The following is a 24,957-nucleotide window of genomic DNA, read 5'->3' as shown; positions in this document are numbered from 1 at the left end:
GCAGAACACAGAAAATATCTTGACCTGCCTCACTCTCCATTTTGGTACCTCCATCTGGAATTCAAAACATCTGGATGATTCAGCATATCACTTTACTAGCAATATCCAAGGAGCTGTAACGCTCTCTTCCAGCCCTATCCACACCCACACTGCTGCTCAAATATTAAAAAACCAGCAGCATCCGTGTACACCTCATCTTACCTGAACATGAACTTTGCAAGTGCTCCCACACAAATAACCCCCTCCTATGTAAAATCTAAGCAATGCTAAGTTTCCACAACTAACATAAAAAAAATTCAGCATCTCAAAAGCCTACACGAATGTTCTCACTACACTTCAAAAACTGATTTAGCAGAGCACCCAGGTTTCACAGTTGGTTGCAGTGGTCAGAAATAGCTGCACTGGATTGATGTTCAAGGACCACAAGCAGAAGCCCAAAATAAATTGATGGGAACAAGAGAAAATCCTTCTGTAATCACAGAACAAATTCATTGACTTCACTGTGGAGCAGCGAGCCCGGATGTTGGTGGATGCTAGCTGGCAGACAAGAACTGAGGCAGGCCATCACTTTTTGCAGCGTAAAGTCAAGGATGAAGGACATAAAAATTTAGAGACCTGCATTAGAAGTCTTACACACTGGCAAGTTATAGGATTTTGCAGGCAGGGAGGAAAACAGACTTAAAAGCTGCAATCCTAGTTATTTTTAGAGGGACAAATATTGCAGCTATGCTCTAGATCCCTCCAGCTGTATTAAAGAACCAATGTTAGCCAGGTTTATTTGCCAAAGAGCTAGGAGGGAAGGAGCATAGTAGCTGAAGGTACCAGTCTCTTTATGACCATAGCTAGAGAAATGCCACAAAGCCATAGAGGTTGCAAGGGCTTTTGTGGGTTTTTTTCCCTCCGCTCCCTCATAAACCAAAGTTGCCACCGCTGTGTGTATTCATTGAGCCTGCCTGGCTTCTAGCCAAGTCTCCCAAACCTCACACCCAGGCTCCCCTCCAAGTGCTCAGGCACGGGGAAAAGCCCACCCACACTCAGCACAGGCTTGGGGCAGGTAGATGCATGCTGCTGAGCCCCATCTCTCCATAGTTGTATTTTACCTCTCTCTGTTCACTGCAGATCTTGCACAGCCAAAGAGGACGTTTCTGGGCTCCAAAGGTTTCTATTCCACACTTGGTACAAACTTTCTGAAACAAGGAGAGAGAAAAAAAAAGAAAAGAAAAAAATAGATGGCATTAGCAACTCCTCACAGCCATACAGCCCTTGGAAAAGAGAAGGTTGAGAAGCATCTGTCCCAACAGTTCTATTTTGCTTTCCTTAAAAACCTAAACATGGCACAATTTTCTTATTTATCCTGGAGGACCACTGATCACAGGAAGCTGCTGCAGGCCTATACGGACATGAGACAAAGACAGATCTACAACACATCCTTGACTCCAGGGCAAGAAGAGAACCAGACAGGGCAATCAAACCCCAAAACCAACAGGCATATTTCCAGAGCGTTTTTTTTTATTCCTCTAAATCCTAAAACCCAATCACTGTGCCATGGAAAGCAGCTGTAGCCAAGTACAAAACAAGCATGAGTTTGTGCAAGACTGGAAATCCTCTCCTCCTTTCCCTCACATACATAGTCTTAAACCCCATGGCCTCCCCTCCATTTCAGCATGCACTCACAGCTATTGATTTGTGGCTCCTTAGGCAGCAGGCACAACCATGCCTACATGCATGTTTCCGGAGCAGAATACTTGATAGCACCGCACAGCCTCTACTGCTGCACAAGGGAACTTTCATGTCTCCGCTGGCATTACAAGCCATTTACAACCTGAATCACCTAATATTATATAATGAAGCTGATGTGTATCAGGCTTGGCTTACAGCTTGAATGAGAAATTGCATGAATTCTTTGATCCTCACAGAGCAAAAGCTACTCACAAGAGGGCCCTGGAGAGCAAAACCTTGCTTAGAGAGACATGTGAATTTAATCTCCCCAGATAATGTTTTACATATCCCCCTAACCAGGCTGCTCCTCCTCTGAGCCAGGAGGTCTGTGTCCAGGAACAAAGGTCTGTGGTTCACTTAGCCCTCAGTGCCCACGGCTGGAAGGGGAGGAGAGCAGCAGAACAATGGTACCTGAGGCAATGGTTTCATTGCATGAATAAACACACCCAACTATTTTGGTTAGTGTTGTCCAGAGGCAGGTCTGTCCCTGACTCATGCTGCACAGAAAGCAGGAGGTGGCATCAGCAGCCCCAAAGAGGCTGGTACTCCTCTCCATCTATCTGTTCCTGTCCTCACCCTCATCCTCCCGGAGAAATAAGGAACAACCTATTGGGTCTGGTACATCAATACGCAACATGGTACTACCCAAGCGAAGGGGAACTGCAGATGCAGTTAGCAGATACCACCTGAACTACCCCAAATTCTCCCTCCCTCACCCCAAAATCTGAGGGAGCAACTCAGTCTTAAATACCCTCAAAGATACCAGTCCCCACGCATATAGCACATCCAAATACTCCCTCTAGTGGAAGATTCCAAGTGATTTTATTCCTAGACATAAATTTTGAAAGTTTCAATAAAACTCAGGACCTTCCTCCTCCCCTTCTCTGCAGGCCAACTGGAAAATTGAGCATCACTCACAACCCCTCAAAAGATGACATAAAAATCAAGGACATTAAACTCAGCCCCATTCCTCATTAAATACAAGATAAAGCACTTCCCTACTTCTACTTCACCTTTTATACATAATACTGATAGCCTCCGCATTGTAAATACATATTATGCTTTGCCTAACTCCTGCTGTTGCTAACACATCTGGATTTGCATACATCTTTGTCTTGCCATAATGCATTTATTTCTATGCTAATAAAAATATTAAAAACATTCTTTATAAAACAGAAAGTGGCACTTAAGAAAATCCATCAGGATACAAGAAATACAGAACCTCTATTCAGCAGAAAGGACTTGCTTTTTTGCTATGTTTTTTGCTATGAAACATAGCAAAAATTCTTTGCTATGTTTCAGATGCATCATTACAACTACTCCTGTTTTAATAACTTTTTTATTTTAGATATAAATATATATAAAGTATAAATAAATATATAAATAAAAAACCACTTTTAATAACTCCTGAATTAAACAGGCTGCAGTGAGATGGTTACAGAGCAATGTTAGCAAGAAAAATATGAACTTTAAAAATCCATAATTCCCTGACAAGTCTTTGCTTATTGCATGCAGCACTGCACAAGTGATGGATATCCCCGGATGAAAGGGAACAAGTAACGGTCCATTCTGCTCCCTGAGTTCACCCCACAACATTAAAAGGCAGCAAGGGGAGAAGCCCAGGGCACCTAGTCAGCATTGTCCTAAGCCTGCACACGCTAAAAGTGCTGCAAAATGCACACTGGAAAAGTAGGGTCTCACCTTAAATCAACCTGGATATGAATGCTCCTGAACTGCCCAACAGACTCCAGACAAAAAGGGAATAAACGTTTAAAAAAATAAACAAACCAGCCCTTCTCTGGCGTTTGCTGGTCACAGCCTTCCTGGACCCTTGGGCTCATGCCACCCCACTAGCTTGGAGGTTACTACCTATAACTGCAAATGGACAGGGCAGGGAAGTGTCTGAATCAGCTTTTGCCTCCTCATTGGTGTATGGGGCTCACAGGAAGGAGGTTAAAAAGCACTGTGGCAATTTGACCTAGCTGGCTTTGGACAAGGTGAAAGCAGAATTGCCAAGGGAAAAAGGCAGGAACACAGCACATCCTGTTGTTCTGCATGCTTGAAATGCAGGAAACAGCTAGCCGTCTCCTGTCTGCCATCCAGCCCCATTATTCTCCACAGGTGCATGTGGGCAAAGCCCGCGCTCCTCTCCCAGAGAGCTGCCCTGTAGCTCCCATTCAAACCAGACCTTTCACTTCCCAATACCTCACCCTGCTTCCTTCCCCATTCCTTCCTAAAAAGCTACCTTCTCCCTAGCTTAGGACCCAGGGGTTCAAAGATTTGTGTTTTCTTTCCCAGTCACTGCCTTACAAGCAATCTTCTGCATAACCCCTGCTTCAGTCAAGCTACTTCTGCAAATTTGATCCAGTGGAGAAACTCACTCAACAACAAAGGCAGCACAGCTCAAAGCAGCTCCCTGCCCATTGAGCACATATAGAGGCATGCTGGGACCTCAGTTCTGACTGCAAGGGGCACACACTTTCCTTCCCTCTCTTAAACGAGCTCAAAGCTCAGCAGTGCTGTAGCCAACCGTGGACCAGTGCAGGCCCAGCCTGGTGGCCTGCATTGCATGAGAACTGCATCTCACAAACTCCAGCAATGCCAGCACAAAAGGTTCTCCATCATGGCCTGCATGGCTGCTTAACCACAGAGGTGCACCACTCCGCAGTAAAGGAACAGGTTTTACTCAGTGGGGTCCTGTAGGCTCCATGGGACATCTCCTCAGCGACAAGGTGGGTGACATCAGCAAGTGTGTCCTTGGATCTAGTACCCACCAGTGACATAGTCAGCACAAGCTGCTCCCTTCTGCTCCACCACCAGCAAGTCAGGAACACTCCTGCTCCCAGCAGGTAGCCTCACCTCTCCCCAGGCAACACACTGTGGCAGTCACTTACAGAGGTGTCTCCCCAGGGAAAGATGGGCTTCAAGTGAAGGAAAAACAGCCTCCCAGCAGAGGGAGGATAAAGTGGTTGCCTTGGAGATCATCATTTCCACAGCAATAGAGATTAACCCCTTGGCTGCAGAATCTAGACAAGAAACAATCGCCCCCCAGGGCACTGGCAGAACCAGCAGCCTCCCCGAAAACTGATGCTGCCTTTCAAACAGCAACCATGCAGTCCTGCCAACACCACACACACAGGCAGTCACTGATGCACAGGCTAATTTCTGTACCAGAGTTGGAAAACTTACACTGGTTTGGAACTTGAAGACAGACTTGAGTCCTCTGAAGAGAGGTGTTACTGGAAGGTCTAAAGACAGACCTTGCAGTAAACAATAGTAAACCGGAGACTTTTTAATGAATTGTCTCTGATGGCTGTGCATTTCTGCCCCTTCTCCTACTCTGCAAACCTGAAGTGGGAGATCCAGAGGGGGCTGACGCACCCCATCTCAGTACTAAGTGAAGTTCAGGCACTTTAGGATCCTGAGGAATAAGATAACCAGTATGTGAGAGAAAACCTAATGATCTGACAGCACCGACCTAGACAAGAGGGGCTAAGGTAAGTTAAGTCTGCAGAGCTATTTAGGTTCCAAGAGGCCTGGCAGCCTTTCCTAGACAGGTCTGCTACCAGGAACCAGCAGGAACCTGTGTGACCAAACTCACCTTTTTGCAATCCTGACAAAATACTGATGTGCTACCCAGTAGCCCGAGCAGTTCACCACAGAGCAGACACTGGGAGAGGCCATTCCCCATCGCGTTCTTTCTCATGTTCTCCAGCCGCTCCACCAGGCGCCTGCAGGGGAAGAGGCAGAGCAGAGGTCACAGCACTCACCTTGGAAACTGAAGCACACAGTATTGAGGCATGCTGAAAATGTGCAGAAGTGTGCTCCAAACCCAACCTACCTTTACTTCTTCTGTTCAGTTTTGTGCCCCTTGCTGGGACCATATGTACCTTCACTTCAGTCTCTGCACTCATTGTCTCCTGTCAGATGGTTCTTGGTCTTCAAGGGATACAAACCCAGGGGATGCTCACCAAGCCCAGAATAATCAAAACTACAAACACCACTGAGAGGCCTGACTCAACTAGTGGGTGTAAGGCAGACAGCTCACAAGAAGGGCTTGATCCTACACCCTTCAGGAGCATGTTGTGTCACTGGGGCCACACAGTCTCAGCACAATGATTTCCTGCCTGTAGAGCAGGAAAAGCCTTAGCACTCGAATCAGGGCAAGTCAGACAGCACCAGGAAAGGGCAGAGGAGTTAGACCTGCCAAGCCCTGCTCCATTTTTACATATACTCCCTGAAAGCAGCACTGCAGGCACATGACCTGCCCACATCCCATTAGAAGCAGGAAGGTCCAGACTGAAGCCATCAGACCAAAATGAGCCCAGCAGCAGTACAGGAATGCCAGTAACTACTCCCTGCTTTGTTCAACAGCCCGCTTGGAAGACAGGAAACACATATCACATATGTATGCACAATGTCCGCAGCAGCAGGACTACGAAAGGGAAGGAAGGCAGGATAAGCAATTAAAATGCAGGATGTGGAGAGCATGCAGAGCAAGGCTGCTGTCATGAGATCACTGCCTGGCAATCTTCAGGCATCCATTTGTAGAAGGAGACTATAACAGCCAGGCCATTTATCAGAGGCAGCGACCAGCTGCAGCCATGTGCGTGCATGCGGCTCAGGGAAGAAACGCAATCCTACTACCCATGCAACCCTGTTCTCATTAGCACTAATGTCCCATCAACCAAGTCCCATACTGAGAGGAAGGCAAGGTCTGTTTGAAAGAGGTACTGCCTACGGTGATGAGGTCAGACAGCACAGCCAGGCTGAGCCATCATTACCGAATCTGTGATCCTTGACTTCAGCACAAGAGAAGTCCCAGGAGTTAACAAAGGCATTTCAAAGAATGCTTCAGCACAGGAACAGCAAGGCTCTCACTTTCTGCAGCTACACCAACAACCGCGCAGGAATGATCAGCCCCTCAGGGTCACTGGTTGCTTCTGGGGCTGCTGGGGTCTCCCATATATCACACAAACATCACCGTCAGTTCTTGCTAGCACTCCTTAACGTGCACTGCACAGGGACAGAGCAAAGCGCAGGGGCAGGAAGCTAGGCCTGCTGGACACAGGCTGGGAGCCACCGGGGTTTCCTGCCTTATGAACATGAAACATTGCTGGGAAATGCTGCAGGTCTGCCAAACTCTCCAGCTTTAAAGTCAGGCACTGTAGGATGACCACAGAAACAGCTGAGGCCAGACCTCCAACGGGACTGAAAGCAAATGGAAATCTGCAGCAGCAAAACGATGCCCGTAAATTAAATAACCCAAGCTAGCAAACCCCTTCCAGAGGCCTCAGCCAACTAGAAAATAAACTCATTCACTGCTCCAGGCAAAGTCCCAGGGGGCTGCCGCAGACAAGGGAAAACCTAACTGTGCTGCCAGCAGTGGTTTCTGAGCCATGCCGTCCACTAGCAGTGGGTGCAGCTGCACAGCTCGGCATCTTCCCCAGCCTCTTCCAGAGCCACTGGGGCAGCCGCCTGAGAGCACAGGCTGTATTTCCAGGGACTGTGTCAGTGGCTGCAACCACAGCAAGGCTCAAAGAAGGCATGAGAAAGGCCTGACACATGGAGAGAAGGAAAACATCACAGCCTTCCAAATGTTCATCACCTCCAAACAAGCAACATGGGAGGGGAAAATAACTGACCTAAGGCACGCTCTGACTGATGGAGGCTGAGCTCAGGCAGCTGGGAGAGGCACTCCTCTGTCTGTGCTGACCTTTCCTTCTGAGGGAAGGGGACAAATGAACGTGACTGTACCCGATGCGCTGCTGCTCTATTATGTCCAATTTCTCCGCCTTGCGGATGACTTCTAGAATGACTTCAAGTTCCTGTGGGCTCAGAGCCTGCATCTTCCTCTGCTTCTCAGTCTGGAACGTGTGCACTGACCAGCCCGTCTGGAGCCTGTGGGAGGGGGTGGAGAGAAGAATTAAGCTGTGAAAGGAAAGCACAAAACCCCTGCCCTGCCTCACAGGCCAAAGCAGGAGTCTCTTCTCACTGACCAGATCACCACATCACTGAGTGCTGCACTGTCTCTCCCTGCCCTTTCTGCTCCAGTCTGTAATTTACCACTCCATATTCTCACTCCCGTTTGGCGCCGCCAATAAAGGAAACTAGTACACCTAGGGCTGGCTATCCTGGGAGTACTATTGCAGAGGTGCATGCTGATGCCAGACACCAGAAATGCCAACAGCAGACTCCCGAACACAGGGATTACCTGCACCCTTCTCCCTCCAGATCACACGTTTCTAAGGTACTCAGTTCAAACACACGAATGACCAGGCACACTTGGAAATATAAAACTTGGCAACTTCCTCCTTTGGTCTAATGCAGGCCCACAAAAGGACTTCAGCAAGCCACTTCCCTCTATGCCTCACATACAGCAGCTGACATTTCTCCTTAGCTCACTTGGGAACAGGCAGGAGCTTTCACAGCTCAATTAATTACCATTCAGTAGGGGTTTAGAGGTCACTGGATAAAGTCACGGCTGCTAGCAGAATGCAGGGCACTATCAGACACAGCTGTCTTAACGAGGCTTTCAGGTGAAGGCTGGGGAAGTGGCAGTGGTGTGCACTGTTCACAGTCAGACAGTCCCCTCAGATACAGGGTGACCTCCTGTTTTTTTAACACTCTACAGCAGGCAGACCCCAGAGGTTCAGACAAGGGCAGAGGTGGCCACGGCACAGTACTGGCTGCCACAGAATGAAAGCACCCAAGAAACAAATGTAACTCTAGTGCTTGACTCATCTCCATCCCTTTTGTCTTCAGGTTATGCAGTAATTTAACTTCAGAGGAAAATAAGATCAAATGACAAGTTCCTAAAACAAAAGAATGCTGGCAGCTGGGGGATGTTATCAATTATATTTAGGGTGCTGCAGAGATATGACCTGACTCCAAGCCCTTACTCTCACTTAGGGGAGGACTGGTGGGAGGGATGGACTTCCACTACACCCCAGACCACACATCAGCCCCGCTGCAAACTCCACTGCAGGCCGGCAGCACCAAGCAGCTGCCAAGCACCAAGCCTTAGATTAGCAGGCTCCTGTCCCACCCAAGCAGCACACTTCCAGGGTACAGAGGGGTCTGTGTGACAGGCAAATTCCAGCCTCCCAGCTGGGCTGTGGATGAGGCCAGTGGCCCAGTGCTACACACAGATACCAGGAAACCATACAGGCCAGAGCTGAGGCTGCAAGGAGAGGAGGGTGGTGAGGACTCACTTGGCACGCAGTGCCAGCTGCCGGTCGTTGGGGCACACCCACTGGCCCGTCCCACTGCCAAAAATCATGTCAGCCATGGCACCAGGCTGGGGAGGAGGGGCAAGGATCACACCTGTAAGAAGAAAACACCAGTATTGAGCATAGCTGCCACTCCATCCTCAAGAAAGCACAGGGCAGCACTCAGCACAGACTCATTAACCAACCCAAAGGGCCACTCTTCTGGCAAGCAAAACGTAAGTGATCTGCTGGCATCGCACACAGTGGAATTAGACAGATTCTCACCCACAGACAGCGATAAAAACATACCATCATCCTCATAAAATACCTCCAAATACCCTGAAGCCAATAAATTCTTTCAAGTACCCTGAAGCCCATAAATACCTTCAAATAACTTGAAGGCAAGGCTGAAGTTTAGATTTTATGGTACACTGAAAAGGAGCCAGAGACTCTTTATCAGTTCTGATTTTTCATTGCAAACTAGAGAAGAGCATTGTTTGTAAGAATAATCTCTGCCCCATCACCTCTAAAGCCCCAATGCTGCAGTACTGACTGACACGAGAAAGCCACTCTAAAGGACACAAAGAAGCTAGTCGCTTTTTTTACCTCTTAATGGGGTAACAAACAAAAACCCACGCGACAATCAGCATGAATAGTGGCAAGTCATTTCGTTCATTAAAACGGCCTCCATAATAGCCTGATATTTATAACTACAGCCTACAATAGCAGCTTGTTTGCATTCTCTGATGTTTAAGACAGCACCTCTTGCAGCAGATCTCCTGCTGCAGCTCCTGTAACCAGCATGGTCACACCAGTGATTCCTTGTGTTCAGTGACAATTTCACTGTGAACTGATCAGCAGAGGCAGCAATAGCCAGTTTCCATACACTCATGGGAGAAATGGAGAAACGCATCCCCAAAAGAGAGTTTGCAGCTAAGCAGTTCTGAGTCTTACCAGCAGCTCAGACGAACAGAAAGCACCACAGGACAGGGGCAGCCAAAGATTTCAGTGGAGCAAAACCAGTCTTGATGTACCAAGCTTTTCTCCAGCTGGATTCGCTCACCAGAAGAGCAAGCATCTCACAAGCCCCAGTGCATACATTTTCAGGTATTAATACCTACCCTCCCCAGAGGGTAAGTTTTTTGTCAGCTTTGAAACCATACCTGCTGGGCAACGGTAACATGTTTAATGCTCTTTGGCAAACACCAATCAGATACAACACCAGGCAAGATGTATCACCTGCCAACTGTGCAGTAGTTCCCAAGAAAACACATGTGGTAGTCTCAAACCACAGCACACTTACTGCAGCAGTGCCTGTGCTTCAGCACACTGCACCTATGCTTGCTGTCTATTGCCAACACACAGAGCTTTCTGCTCCTGTGCCAGGCAGAGAGGCATCACTGGCTGGATGGCCTTGGCCCTCCTACACAGGCAGGCACATAGTTTGTGCAAATTGATCTCTCTCTTCAAGCGCTGAGCTCACAGGGACCACACACACCACTCACCCCCCAGCACAGAAACACTAACCCATGTTAGAGAACTGATAGCTATCTCCTGCCAAACTCCACCTCAGCCTTGACAGCCAAAACAGTTACAAACTACGAACCAGTTCCCTCCCCTCTGACCATTCAATTTCTAGAGTCTGAAAACTCAGCAGTTTAGAACAGGCAGGAGAGAAGAGGAAGAATTCCACAGGAAGCACAGATTTCTTTCTGTGCAAGGGTACAGATGTATAAAAAGGGTGGAGGTTCTAACAATTCAACATAATGCTCAGCAGCACTGTCCACCTGTACAGCAAAGTGAGCCATGGAGGGGATGGGAGGCTACAGAAAAGGTTTGGCAGAGAAAGAGGGTTGAGACAGGAGGGAAGACAGCAATTTTTTAAAACCTGTACTACATTAGTTAAGGTGATCACTTTTGAAATGGATCATCCCTAGAAGAAATTTCTGAACCTGGCATCTTCAATTTACCAGCTACTTTCCCTGCTTTGCCCAGTGGCACACATACTGTGGGTTTGCATTTCCATTTTGTCCCAGAACACCTCCTGTTCTTTTCCATCTTCTTAATGATTGCAGGCAAGGAGAGAACGAAGTCCCCACACATGTCCCACAGCAGCTCGCACACAGGGGAGCAATCAGGCATTAACAGCAAAGGAATACAGAAGCTTCCACCCCCCACGCCAGTGTTAGAAGCAGAAAGAAGCTACAATTTCACACAGAACAGCTGACCTGGGATTTTCCAGACATTTTCCAAGCCTGTGATGTGTTGTTACAGGACTATATGTACATGTACCCCCACACACAAATGCATACATTACATTACTCTTCAGATACACCACTCACTCTTTTCTCCCACTCACATACACCTGAAGAATAGCACAGCCCACACACTCCACGTCCACTGGCAAGGCTCAACACATGCAACCACATCGATCTGACCAGCACTTGGCAGCTGTGGCATGTTTAGCATAAAAGCTAGAGCTGGAGATGAACTCCATGCCAAGGTCAGGGCAGAGGAGTTTGCCAGCAGCTGTGCTTTCAGGCTGGAAAGCTGTGCTGAATACATCTGCCCCTTCTCAGCAGAGCTTTATCTGCTCTAACAGAGCTGAAGGCAAGTTAGAATAGAGCACATCAGCTACACGTTTTTCTCAGGAGAGACCTAAACACATTCTCCAGCCTCATACCACAGTGCACTTTTCTCAGCATGACTGAACAAAAACAAGCAATGTCGTGCTCTTTTGCCTCTTGTTACCCAGCATATGCTTTCTGTTCTCCACCACTCCCTAAGTAGCATCTGCAAAGAGAGAAAGAACACAGAAGGCAGCCTAGAGATCCATCATATCCCAAAACAGTCTTTAGATTACTCCTTATATTTACAGGAGAATTTTCTTCTGGCAGCATTGGGTATCTGCTGCTCCCTCTGATGTAAACTGGCATTGCAGGTGGCTTTGCACCTTTGCCTCTGAAAAAAAAGCCTGGTGTGGTCTGACACAACTACCTCAGAGAAGCAAACAAGAATGACATGGGACTGCAGGCCACAGTCTGCTGGGGTGGAAACAGGAGCACTAGCAGGACTGGAGGGAAAGGAATATCTTGCATGGCCACCGGAATGATGCCAGAGAAATGGTATGAATATCTGGAAGGCATAAAGCATACTCCCTCTTATCTCTGTACAGGACAAAAAGTACGGTGAAATCAGTCTCATCAGAAACACCAAGATAGCAAAACCACGCCAGCCCAGGGAGTCGTTTCTATGGGCTGTGGTGAAACATCCCTCTCTTGCCATCAGCCTCTACTCCATACTCGCTCAAAAATACTCCAGTTAACACCCACCTCACTGAGCCACCGCCTCCCAGTCCTCTGCTCCTCTCAACAAGCTAACAAACGGCAGAAGCAGTCTCTAGCATCAAGAGAAAGCCACAGCTCTTGGCCCAGCTGCAAGTATACTGCATACAGAATAATGGGGAAGTACAAGTACTTAGTGTTACAGAAAGAAAACCTCCCACTCCAAGATTCTGCTTTTTACTTGAATTAAAAATTAAAAGGGAGCTCTTATAGACACTCTACGACCTGCTTTAAAAACACTCCACCTGTTTGTTCCTCTCCTATGATGAAGGAAGTCATGTGAAACAAAACCTCATTAAATCTAATTCCACCTGGCTGTCCCTGGCACAGAAGCTAAGGGGAGGGCTGCAAGAAAGGAGCACTGCCCTGCAGCAAGCAAACCCCTTGCATGGGGCCAGGAGCATTTCAGAGGATGCAGAACTGAGCACATCTCTGCCTGCAGCTCTGATGTAGCACTGCCTCTGCTGTTTCCCTGACGAGACTTGGACTCCTGCAGCCAGAGAACAAAGCACCCGAGATTTCATCTGCAAGAGAGATGTCTTCCAGTGGGATCAGAGTCAAGGGAACAGTGGCAGGGTCACATTGTTGATTTGGCCCCACTTCACTGCAGACTGACCACAGGACAACAAAGTGAGCAGGATCTTTCCCACCAGACAGTCCCCATGTGGCCTGGAGGATGAAGGTGGGCTGCAGCCAGCTGTGGGGTGGTACATCCTCCAGGCGCAGGCTGGGGAGAGGCAAATGCCCTTCCACACTACACCACCAGACTGCACAGCCATGGATCCTGCAGCAGGCACATCTTCCCAAAGCAGTAGTAGAACAGCAGTGGGAAGTGCTTCCAGATGTACTCCTGCTCCGCATTCCAACAGCCTGTACATTCAGCACCAACTACAACTGGTGGCCGCAATGGCAGAAGGTTGCCATGCTGGCACGTCCCATATCTAGCCCTGGCTGACAGCAGTATACAGGCACAGCCCTTTGACACGATGCTCTCCAAGGAATTTCAGGCTCTTCTCTGAAGAAAGGCCAGTTTTGTCAGCAGAACAGCAACATCATTCATGTCTACCTTAATAACAGATCACAGTTGTTGTAGGTCATGCCAGAGGTCCAGTGAGCACAGTACCTGCTATCTGACCAGCTCCAAGAGCAGATGCTTAAAGAAGAGTATAAGAACAGAGCACAACACAGCAATACCCTCCCAGCCTCCAGAGATTCCTAGATCATGCGCTCCCTGAGCCCGGCTGTAGCTCTGTATTTAACACCCTCAACATTTTTCTGTCCCAAATTTATCAGCCTGCTTTTTCAGCTCACGTACACTTTTAGCATCATCTTGCTACACCAAGTCCCTTCCCCACTCCTCCACCTCAAACATTTTGACTTTACCTTGACTACATCAAAGTTAAAACTGCAGGGTCTTGTTGACATTGAGGTGGTCACTGCAGTAGAAAACACCTCCTCACGGCAGCAAAAGCAGTCTGCACGAGCCCTCCCCCAGCTGGGCTGACTACAGGTGCCCACAAAGCATTATTCATTGGAGCCCTGCAAATACAAAAATGTCCTAAACAGGCCCATAAGGAGCTCTCCAGTCAGCTTTCAATTGCCTGGTTATTTCAGCTAAGCAGCTCATGCCTATATTATTTTTTTTTAATAGGCAATTAATTAAGCTTCTTTTTTTTTTTTTAAATACTTCATTTAAAAAATAAAAATTAAACAGTTGGCCAGAGATGAGTTTCCAATTCCCAAGCTGAGCTGTGCTGGTGTAATTAACTCTCCTGCTTCGAGGGCATAGCCTCCCCCAGGACTCCCAGCTTGCACCAGGTACTGTGCTGGCCTGTTTTTCCTTTTAGCTGCTGCTCCCTCAAAGAGGCAGTGTAATTACTCTCTGCTCCGAACACCAGACCCCATTATCCCTGGGAAACCTTAGCAACTAAGTGAGTGTTTGCTCTTGTTGCTATGACAGAGGATAAATGACTAGCGGAAACAGATAAGGTTAACCCAGTCTCTGCCTCCCACCCACCACCAGCCAGTCCCTTTTCCTCCCAGACACTAGCTGGGCAGCAGGGAGACAAGTATGAGCAGGCAGAGAAAGGCTATTTAGTCCAGACACAACTTTTCCTCCCATGTTTTTAAGATTGTAGTGCCACAGTTGCGTTCTAAAGTACAAGACTGCTTTAAAGTGACAGAATAACCCTTGGGGCTGTAGAAGCATGGCAGAAGGCACACACTTGACTTTCAAGATACAGCCAAGTCTCAGAGCCAGAGAAGGGGAGTAACTATGCCGGTACAAGTGCTGGCCTAAATCAGGGCTTTGTTAAAGTTTTTCTCACACACAAACCACTTCAGACTGCCCCTTCACACCTACATTTAGCAGTTTGTCTGCCACTCCTGTGGCAAAGGAGCATGCTGTAAGCATCAATGTTTTATAGGGGCTAAGCAGGCAGGCAGAACAGACACAGCGGACCCAAGCAATCCTCGCCACCTTTCTGCTCCCAGCTCTCAGAAAGGCAGAAAGCTGGGCCAGCACACAGGGGCACAGCTGAGCAACGACCTTTTACCATTTCTTACTTTGACAAACCCCCACAACAGTGCAAACTCTTAGCAGCAGATAGAGAGCCAAGCAACACAGGGAATCCAATATGATCAGACTTGACTTGCAGCTCTGAAGTTTGGGCCAACAGAGACAAGGAAAACACAATGTCCAAATATACACCACAAAGCCTTGGCGAGCTTTGGCACAACTTAAGCAGCCAGTAAGATAGACTTTCTCCAGTCTGTCTCCCTTTTAACGCAACACCATGAAAGCTCAATGCACCAGTGCCAGCAAAATAGGAAAAATCTCAGAGCTGTGCATTCAGATCTGGTTGGCCCAGCCTGAATCAAAAACAAACTGGCTGTAGCACACAGAAAGTGAGAGGTGTCATTATCACATAAAGCCAATCTGGAAAAGGAGCAAGTGAGGATGAGGTTTGGGAGGAAAATAGAAGGTTCCCATGCACTAGAGCTGCTTCCCAATCCTAGCAGCAGTGGCAAGAAGCCTAACTACTTTTAAGACAGAGCTTGTTAAAGAGCTTGTAAAATACAGTGCCCTGGAGATCCACACCAGTCCTATGAGTAGGAAGATAAAATCAGCTCTACAGGAAAACTGACATACAGTACCAACAATCCTGTATTAATGAGAGACACTTACTAGCATGACTACTTGATATATGGTAAGCTATAAAGAATCAGGTTTTGCTCAAGCAAAGCAGTCTTCTGGCTCCCCAGCACCCTGTGATGCTGAGGAGGAAAGCCAGCACTGTTGTACCTGCCAAGGTGTATCTTTATTTATCAGACTTTGGCCCTATTTCCTTCTGATCTCCAGCCAGGCAGGTGCCCTTGTGTAAAGTGAATAATTCATGAAGACAGCAGGCTTTTTCTGACTCACTTTCTGGGGCAGGTTGATCTGGCATAGGCCTAGGAGAGGCAAATTAGCATTTAAATGGCCAATTAGAGAGACTCATTTCACTATTCTGATATGCTAAAAAGTTCAGGAGGCCTTCTTTGGCTAAGGTTGGCAGGGGTGGAATAGGCACCTCCCAGCCTCCAGAGAAGCATCAAGTTTCTTAGAAAGAATTGGACATAGCAGGGAAGTACTGAGCACGGGCCAGTGTTTGTCAAGGAATCCTTTGCAGGAGAACTGCATGCCAGCCTATTTCACTGGTAACCTCAAGTGAACCAGGAAAAGCACAGTTCACAGCCAGCAGAGAAACATTGCTGAGCAGCCTGATTCCAGGCCTTGCCAAAAACTCACTGTCCAGCGCAGCTCTGAGCCACAGGCCTGCCATCACATCTGGAGGATGAAATATCCTTTCTCAGCATCCTTAAGCTACAGTATTCATTTCAGGCATCCCAGGAAGCCTTTCAACAACACACAAACATGGCCAGCAGTAACTCCAAGGCCTTTACCATCCTGTATCACCCTGATCATTGCTGATATGAGCAAAAAGAAAGCCGTGGGCTTTGACCAGGCCGAGGAACACCTGACCCAAGCTGCAGCAGATTAAGACCACTGGGGATGGGCACAGCATGTCAATCTTACTTGCACATACAACAGCACCCATCACTCCATGTCAGAGCACACAAAGAACCACGACAATCATTCCTCTGCAAGATGCACATTGTGGTTCCCACTACACAACATGCACAAGCCCAACAGCTCTCTAAAGCACACTGGGCCTGAAATTCTTCTCAGCGGAGCATGTCACTTAACTTTCCACTTCTGGCTCGCTTCCCCCCCTCACCTCTCTCACATTGTGTTACCTTCACGAGGCTTAACTCCACCTAAATTCAGCCAAGTTCACCTTGCTGTGTTTCTGGACTGCTTTCAGCAGCACTTTTTAGATAGGACTCTCACACCAGCGGAGCTCCAGCTCTGGCTGCCCCAGCCCCCCCCAAAAGCTGCTCCCCCATCCCAGCTCGCCGGGGGAAGGGGCTGTACCCCACGGGCCCCACACACGGCCGTTTTCCCGCAGTTGTCCTGGCAGCCTCTACGTACCAACACCTAAAACTCTGCTTGAAACTCCGCACGAAGCGGCCGTGCACCCTGCCGGCAGGGGCCTGCACCACCCGCTCCCTGCGGCGCAGCGTCCCCCCCACGCACCCACCTGCCCTCCGGCCTCGCCCCACTCGCTCACCCGGCCTCGCTGCCCCGGCAAAACTCGCGGCCGGCTCCACCACGGGCCACGCTGGGACGCGACGCAGAGCCGCTCCCCCCCGCCGCCAGGACAACGCGGAAACGGAGCGCACCTGCGCTGCGCCGCGCCGCCGCCTCCGCCAGCCCCGGCGGCACCGCCCGCGCCCCCGCCGGCCCGGGCACCCCCTGGCGGCGCCGCGCCGCACACGCCCCGCCAGCGCCGGCCGCCGAGGCCCACAGCGGAGCCGCCCGGTGGGGCTGCGGGCCGCTGGGACCGGCCGGCCGCGCCCGGGAGCCCCAGAGCAGAGTAACAACCCACTGGAAAAAAAACAACCCACCAAAACAAACTAGGAACAAGGAAAGCCCGTACCGAAATAAACCTCAAACCAACAAAACAAAACAAACAACGAAAGAAGGAAAACAAACCAAAACACAAACCTATCCAAACAAAGCAAGCCCCCAGCAACTAAAAAAAACAACCAAAAAACCCAAACCCAAAACCCCAAAGCAAAAAAATGAACCCCAAGAAACAAGCAAAAGTATCACACCAAAAACCAGCTCCACCAGAAAAATTAATTATCTGGGGAAAACAAAAAAAATGTAAACCAAGAGCAGCACCTAACAAAGCAATGTCACTTGCTAGGCCCAAGGCAACCATGGGGAGCTCATAACTTTTCAAAATTCAGTGCCCAAATCTGCAGAGTGATCCTAATAGCAGAGACCAGCTACAGAAGGTTGTCTGGTGTCAGCAGCAAAAATTGGTCTAACTTTTTTGACAGTACAGCTGTTCCTCCCAGGACTGCTGTGGACAATCCTGCCAAGGGGCTCCCCACATCAGGAGAAGCTCGGTCTGCCTGCAGGGCCACCAACCAGGTATGACAAGGACCCGGCGTGTACCCAACACACCGAGGTAAACCTGGCCAGCCTGCTTTGACTAACTGCAGGTGAGTGAGGGACCAAGGGCTGGCGTGGCTTTTCTTCTGCTTTCAACAATTGCCTGTAGCCTGCTCCCTCACATTTTGTCATAATCATTATGTCAGGCTTTGTATTTTGGAGAGCTGCACCAATGCCAATTACTGTCCCATGTGGCACAGGGAGGGTGGGGATGGGGGGCAAAGCATTTGGTGAAGTGACAGCCTGAGATCATACAGTGAGTCAACAGAAAACTACAGGAAAACAATTATTCCTTTGCACTAGCCTGTGAACACAGAAATTCGGGCTTATTACTGTCTAAATGCCCAGTGGATGCAGTGAGTAAATTTGCCTTGTGACAGGAAGGGAGGGAGAGAAAAAGACAGAAGGAAAAGAGAAAAGAAGAGAAAAGAAATCCCAGTCAGTGCTTTTACTGCCTGTTCAGATCCTGCCGTTGAGAAACCTGGTGGCCCTGCAAGTCCCATCACTTCCATACATCCACACGACCTCAGGATAAGCTTAGGGACCCTAAGCCACCTTTTACCTAAATCAAGTTCAAGTCTGAGTTTATATTTTGCTTTTTGGTTTAGGCGAGTGTTGAAAAAAACTCAGAGGAAGCACTGTTTGCATTAATACAGAGCCTGTATTTCTGTGGAAGAAAGTACTTGAAGATGACATTTTGCACCAGGGTAGTCCTCCACACAGTCAATAATATAAATAAATTAAACACAAGGTTCAGCCAACTTCAGAAGATAAATTACCTTATTTAACCAGCTGTACTGGCAGGAGCAATAGCCACAGGAAAAGACACTAATCTCAGAGCCTGTATCCATTCTGTTGTTGAATTTGCTCGTCAGGATCCCCACAGAACCACAGATAACTTCGGAGTTTGACTGCAAGGCTGGGCCTCGATAGCTGGAAGTCACAGAGAATAAATATGACATTACATTAAAAATTTAAAAAGGCTAAATATGAGTTTTATCTTGATAGCATGAAGTCAATTTTTAATATACTCGTTTCTCAGAAAGCAGGCTCTTCCAATTCCATCCAAAGAACCCTTCAAAATCTGTCTTTTATCAATGATGGGTTTCACTGAATTATTCACCAGATCACAGCTGCCAGAGATTTTAAATATACACGACAAGAACTGTAACGGATAGCAACCTTCTCCAGCAGGCCTATCAGCAACGCTGACAGTTGCACTGCAGATGCCCCAAGCTGATCCAGCCTCCTTTCAGCACAGCTCATAATTGCACACCAGGGAGCAGCCTTTCTGTGCCACCCTCGGACAGGCACATTTCTCAAGAAATGTAAAATAAAGACCACCATTTTCAGAGGGATGTTAAACTCATGGGTATGAAGGTGTCCTCCAGAAGAACTACAGATGCTTAAAAGCAGCTCTGTTGTACAGCAAAACAATCCTAATTGTACGAATCCTGGAGTGCTATGGGAAATGATTCCCAGTTTGGACACTGGACTGGTAAGCAGGGGTCTGGGCTCCCATTGTCAGCCATGTCCTGCAGGGCAATCACAGCTGAGGTGTTGCACTGCTGATCTGCTTTCCACAGTTTGACCTTTGTTTCTGGTTAGATCACAGGTTCCTTCAGGTAAGGATTCTCATCATCTGTCTGTTCAGCATTTGACACAAGAACTTGAGGGGGACAACTAGTGTTTTAATACACAAATAATAATAATAACAGTATTAATTATGAGCAATTTTAAACACCTAGAATAATCAAAGGCCAAATTGGCTGGCTGCTTATCTCTGAAAGACCATTTCCTAGGGACACAGGCTGACAACTGGCAAGGAGCTGCCGCAGCCAGAGATGTTTGGCACTCCCTTCTCATTGCCCTGACCACTCCGGTTCAGTCTAGCCACTTTATAATTCACAGCAAGGCGGCCAGGATTTTTCTCCAAGCTGTTACCCCGATTGCAATCCTCTACTATTTGGTCCTCAGCCATTCAATCTGTATTCATTCCTGTAATCATCATTCCTCAATAAAAAGGTCAATGATTCAGTCTCTAATCTGAACAACAACATAAAAATCTTGCCTATAGATCACACCTGCTTAAGAATATATAAGACAAAGGAAACGTTTAAAGAACACTGATGCTTCATAGCAAATTAAGCTGCTTTTTTACCTGTTTTAAAGACAAACTCCCCATTCTGATCTACTGCTCTTTTTGCTTGCACAAACAAGGCTCAGGGATAATTCTCTTTTCCATGTTCAAGGTAAGCCTACAGCATCAACGGCATCATTGCACAAGACTTCCTTGGTAGCCCAGCGTGGTAGGTCTATATGCAGTTTCAGGGCATTTGTGGAAATGACGCAAATTTTGGAGTAAACTGGTTGCACAGGGAAATCTAGAGGAATTTATCAGTGTAGTAGCATTTGAAGTCAAAAAGTGCACCCACGCTCCCCCCAGCCAAATAAAAGCTATCTGAGTTAGAACCCAGCAGCCATGGGTTATATATTTGAGGCCTGGGCAGTTCCTTGATGTCCTGCTAAAAATACACATATACACTACAACTGTGAAGATCCACTTTCTGACACCAGCTTAGGCTGGGCTTTGAATTTCAGGCTTGCAAGTTTCCTTCCTCATGTCACCAGTTCTACATAATTGCTTATAAAATTACTAGTTTTTCCAATCACAATGTAAGGCACGTTCACAAATCTCCTCTCAGAGGCACCTGCCTGTTGCATTACCCAGATTTTATACTGAATGGGCGTCATGGTAACATCCCTGTCTCACCAAAGGAAATAAATACAATGGTACCTTCACTTATTTTACACTCAAACTAAAATTAAAGAGGAATATTCAAGCAAATTGAAAGAAAAATCTAACAACCCTTACACATATAGATTAGATCTACTGTTTGAATGTAATTAGCCTTCCTGGCAAGGGTTTGAAATTGGACTTTATTTTGTGAATTCACAAGATATTTATTTTCAAAAGACATATGCCTCCAAGACACAGTGAAACCTTCAGAGGGTTGTGGAAAGTTTGTCGTTAGTATTTTTACTGTGAATCTCAGGTAGAGCATCCACCGAGACTAGAGTCTGGCTGTGCTGGGCACAGCAGAGTTTGAGACTCTCAGTCTAAAAGAGAAAGGGGAAAAAGATAAAAGTGACAAAGTGGGTAAGGGATTTGCCTGGGGATCATGCTGGTTCAGAATGAAATTATCTGCTGCTGGGGTCATCTCACCACTCAGAATCCTCCTGGCCAACTGGAGCAACAGAGAAGACAGGTGAACCGGGTGTATGTTGTCCTACCTGTCCTGGTACTCCAAGGAGGAGCTGTCAGAAGATGATTTTTTTATGTAGCTTGGCCAACTGCTACCACTGGGCTCTAATTTTGGCTAGCAAGTCAGGTTTATTCATAATAAAATTAATGACGACCACCACTAACTACAATTACCTGTTCTCTGAAAAACACTGCACTCACTTTTCAGTCTGGGTGAATTATTCACATCCCATTACTGCTGTTGCTGTTTTCCTTGCCTTTTTGCCCTGTGTCACCATCCCTTTCATCCACACGCAGGCTTTGGAGACCTGCTGGCTGCTGTACAGCATTAGTAATAACCATCACTGTGAAACCCCGCTGTTGACACTTTGAAATCAGCCCATTAGCGGCAGTAGAAGTGCTGCTTGCAGCCCAGGGATCTACCGTGGGAGCAGCCTCCTGGGAGCCCAATTTCATCACAACCTGTCTGAATGCAACCACAAGTGTCTGCCAAATCTCACATCTAAATAGATTAGAAGGAGAGAAGGAAAGAGGCAGGCAGGGAGGAGGAGAAAGCAACCAAACTAGGATTAAACCTCATGTTATTTCCAGGGAAAAGACAACAAATAAGCAGTGCATTGCTTCAGCAACTGTTGCTAGAGTTCCCACAAATGCTTTTTTTCCAGTTTCACCTCCAAAGGAGACATACTCATCTCCCTTGATGGTGAGGCTGTTAAAACACTCACCACCATAACACAGAAGCAAGGGCAGGTGTGAGAATTGCACGAGCCCCAAAACACTTGGGAGAGCTATTGCCACCTCAGAAGCTGTTCACATATACCTTCACTGCTCTGATGTATGTGGAGAAAGGTGGAGGGCTGGGAAAGGAGAGGGCACTTTCACTCAGCAACTTCATTTACAGGGCTGAGGTACTACAAAGAGATAGGAAGGACCGTGATAGCGGGTCTTGCAATGGAGGTTTGATTCTTCCCTCTGCAGCAGTGTGCTGCAAACCCTGCAGCCCTATAATACCTTACCTACAGCCAGAGCTGTACTATCTTGGACAACGCTTTCTGGTGTGACCATATTACCTCAAGCAATCCCCAGTACCTACACATGCAGAGAGACACAGGGGAAGAAACCTGTGCTGGACAGTGTTTTTCACAGAGCAACGGCACTGGGCCCCAGGCCAAGCAGGCAGGCCCGGGCTTGCCGCTGTGCCAGGGCTGCCCTGGAGACCTCGCTGAAGGGCAGGCACTGAGGGGACTGGAGCGGAAAGGGAAGGGGAAAGGCAGCAGTGAGATGGAGGGGAAGGTGCTGAGAGGACAGCTGAAGGGCGAAGGTGAGGTGGAAGGAAAGGTGCTGAGGGGAGATCGCAATGGAAAGCACTGAGAGGAGATGGAAGGGCAAAACCTGAGGGGAGACAGAGGGGGAAGGCACTGAGGGGAAGAGCTGAGGGGAGAGAAGATGGAAGGGCAAAACCTGTAGGGAAATGGAGTGGGAAGGCGCTGAGGGGAGAAGAGATGGAAGGGGAAAACCTGAGGGAAATGGAGGGGGAAGGTGCTGAGGGGACGAGCCGAGGAGAAATAGAGGGGGAAAGCACTGAAAGGAGAGGAGATGGAAAGGAAAAACCTGAGGGGAGATGGAGGGGGAAGACACTGAGGGGAAGAGCTGAGGGGAGATGGAGGGGGAAAGGGAAAACCTGAGGGGAAATGGAGGGGGAGGACACTGAGGGGAAGAGCTGAGGGGAGAGAAGATGGAAGGGCAGAACCTGAGGGGAAACAGAGCGGGAAGGTGCTGAGGGGAGAGGAAATGGAAGAGCAAAAGCTGAGGGGAAATTGAGGGGGAAAGCACTAAGGGGAGATGGAGATGGAAGGGGAAAACCTGAGGGGAGATGGAGGGGGAAGGGCAAAACCTGAGAAGAAATGGAGGGGGAAGGCACTGAGGGGAAGAGCTGAGGGGACATGGAAGGGGAAAGCACTGAGGGGAGTGAAGATGGAGGGGAAGGGTCACGTAAGTTCCAGCCAGGGGGGCTGGACCAGGGCTGCTGACCTTCCTCTCCGCGCTCCCAGCCAGGCCGGAGGGGTGCCGCGGGCCGCCATGCCAGACCTGCTGCAGGGTCCCAGCGGCGGGAGAGCAGCGCGGGCAGGGGGCGGCCAGGGGGCTTCCCGCGCCCGCCTCCACCGCCGGCCCCTGGCGCGAAGCCGCGGCGCAGGAAGCAGCCACAGCAGCAGCAGGTTCCGTGCAGGAGCGGCACCAGCACCGCGCGGGCAGGTGAGCTGGGCTGGCCCCACAGCTGTCCCCAAAACGGCCCCCGCAGGGTCTGGGCAGGCCCGGGGAGGGAAGGGGTCATCAAGCAAAGCAGCGTGTGCAGGCTGGGACGTGACCACTGCTCAGCATGGCACGTTTGTGCATTTGGCACCCCATATCAATGAAGGGACATTCAGCTGTGCACCATCAGGAAGGCGGCTGAGATTCACCTGTCCCTGTTGGCCAGAGGATCCGGTGCTCAGCTCTCCCTTCATCCTGCCTGGCCCTCCAGGATAGCTGCCAGGGAGAGAAAAAACAGCCCTCTCTAAGAAATCATCTATGGCACTTCAAAACTTTTCACTGGACCTGTAGTCTGTTCACACATACTTTCATATATAGCTCCAAATCCAAAAAAAGAACAAGATTGACTACATGTAACTACACAGCATAAGCAGTAGGAGGCATAAGACGTCTGTCAAGTGGTAGGAAGTTTCATAAACTTCCTACGTAAGATTTGGGATGCTGTAAATATTTAGTGGTTTTCTTTTGGTGAGCTACAGTATAGTTGTTTAAATATTCGCCATTCCACAGGCATGAGTCACGGCACTGATCTAACTTCCCATCAGTGGGGTTCAGTTGCTGTTGTAGCTACAGAAGGGGAAGCTCGCTTCAAAACATCTTCCATGTAAAGGAATAGCCATTCCCTTCCAGTATCTTAGTACAAAAAGTGCCTGAAGGCTTCCAGAAGTTGTACTATTAACAAAAAATTATCACGTTGCTTGCTGTATTAATGGATAACAGCTTAAAATAATCCTCAACAAATAAGAATCCATTTCCTGCCTAAATTGAGTTAGGCAAGCGCAGTGAACTCGATGCTAGTGTAGAAGTGCTACTAATGCATTAACAGCCTCAATAAATAAATTTTACAGTTGTGAGAATTGTTATGTTAGCCCATCAGATAAATACATATTTTCCACTTAAAAATAAGATTTTTAGGCTATTAGTATTTTTTTATTGATTTGGTTTCTTATTAATGGGCATGTAAAGGCACAGCAAGCACTTGTCTCATCATCCTCTGTATGAAATAAACAAGAGGGCCTCAGGGAATGCATGCATTTTTGCTAACAGCATTATTGTTTTAACAGATAAACACCGCCACAAAACCAGAAAGCAGCAGGCCCGCTCCCCTCCACTGCTCGAAATCCCAAGTACTGGGAGGAATCTTGACTCAGCCCAAAATAACACAGAAGAGAATCAGAAGGATGCAGAAGTACCCAAGGTTGTAGTATGCTCTCCTGCCATTTTGGACTTTAGTCAAGCAGTTCAGAGTCTTTCTGCTCAACTTAACGAAAGCCTTCGATGGGATGGGATTCTTGAAGATCCTGTAGCAGAGGAAGAAAGGCTGCACATTTATAAGACAAACAGAAGGAAACGTTACGAATTGTATATCCAGCAACATTTGCCCACTGAGCCATGCCCGATCATCAGGCATTCCCCATTACTTCATCGCAGACCGTCATGCACAAGCAGCAATCACACAGTATGTAAAGAAGATTGCTGCAGTTATTTTCCAGAGGAGCAAGTGTGAACTGGTCCTGAATGCTGAATGAGCTAGCGCAGTCT

The 24,957-nt window shown here is 48.1% G+C and overlaps 2 protein-coding genes across 2 annotated transcripts in view; both read right to left on the bottom strand.

Moving 5' to 3' along the window:
* RPH3AL (rabphilin 3A like (without C2 domains)) overlaps window positions 1-17,075 on the bottom strand; it is a 39,745-nt gene extending 22,670 nt beyond the window's left edge. The window contains exons 1-5 of the mRNA XM_080384358.1: window positions 16,948-17,075; window positions 8,934-9,045; window positions 7,477-7,620; window positions 5,321-5,450; window positions 1,101-1,187 (exon numbers count right to left, since the gene is read on the bottom strand). Coding sequence (XP_080240484.1) covers window positions 1,101-1,187; window positions 5,321-5,450; window positions 7,477-7,620; window positions 8,934-9,010 — 438 coding nt within the window. The 5' untranslated portion in view covers window positions 9,011-9,045; window positions 16,948-17,075. The remainder of the gene's footprint in view (window positions 1-1,100; window positions 1,188-5,320; window positions 5,451-7,476; window positions 7,621-8,933; window positions 9,046-16,947) is intronic.
* An 80-nt stretch (window positions 17,076-17,155) lies between these two features.
* Window positions 17,156-24,841, bottom strand: LOC308069615 (uncharacterized protein; the record flags this gene model as incomplete). Its single annotated transcript, XM_080402245.1, has 3 exons — window positions 17,156-22,497; window positions 22,567-23,407; window positions 24,837-24,841. The coding sequence occupies 3 exons, from the start codon at window positions 24,839-24,841 to the stop codon at window positions 22,246-22,248; spliced, it is 1,098 nt and encodes a 365-aa protein (XP_080258371.1). The 3' UTR covers window positions 17,156-22,245.
* Between the last annotated feature and the right edge of the window lie 116 nt (window positions 24,842-24,957).

Source organism: Falco punctatus (assembly GCF_963210335.1).
Source record: "Falco punctatus genome assembly, chromosome: 1".
NCBI classification, from domain to species: Eukaryota; Metazoa; Chordata; class Aves; order Falconiformes; family Falconidae; genus Falco; species Falco punctatus.
Note: the sequence above shows the minus strand (reverse complement) of the source record. Positions and strands in the feature narration are given on the sequence as shown.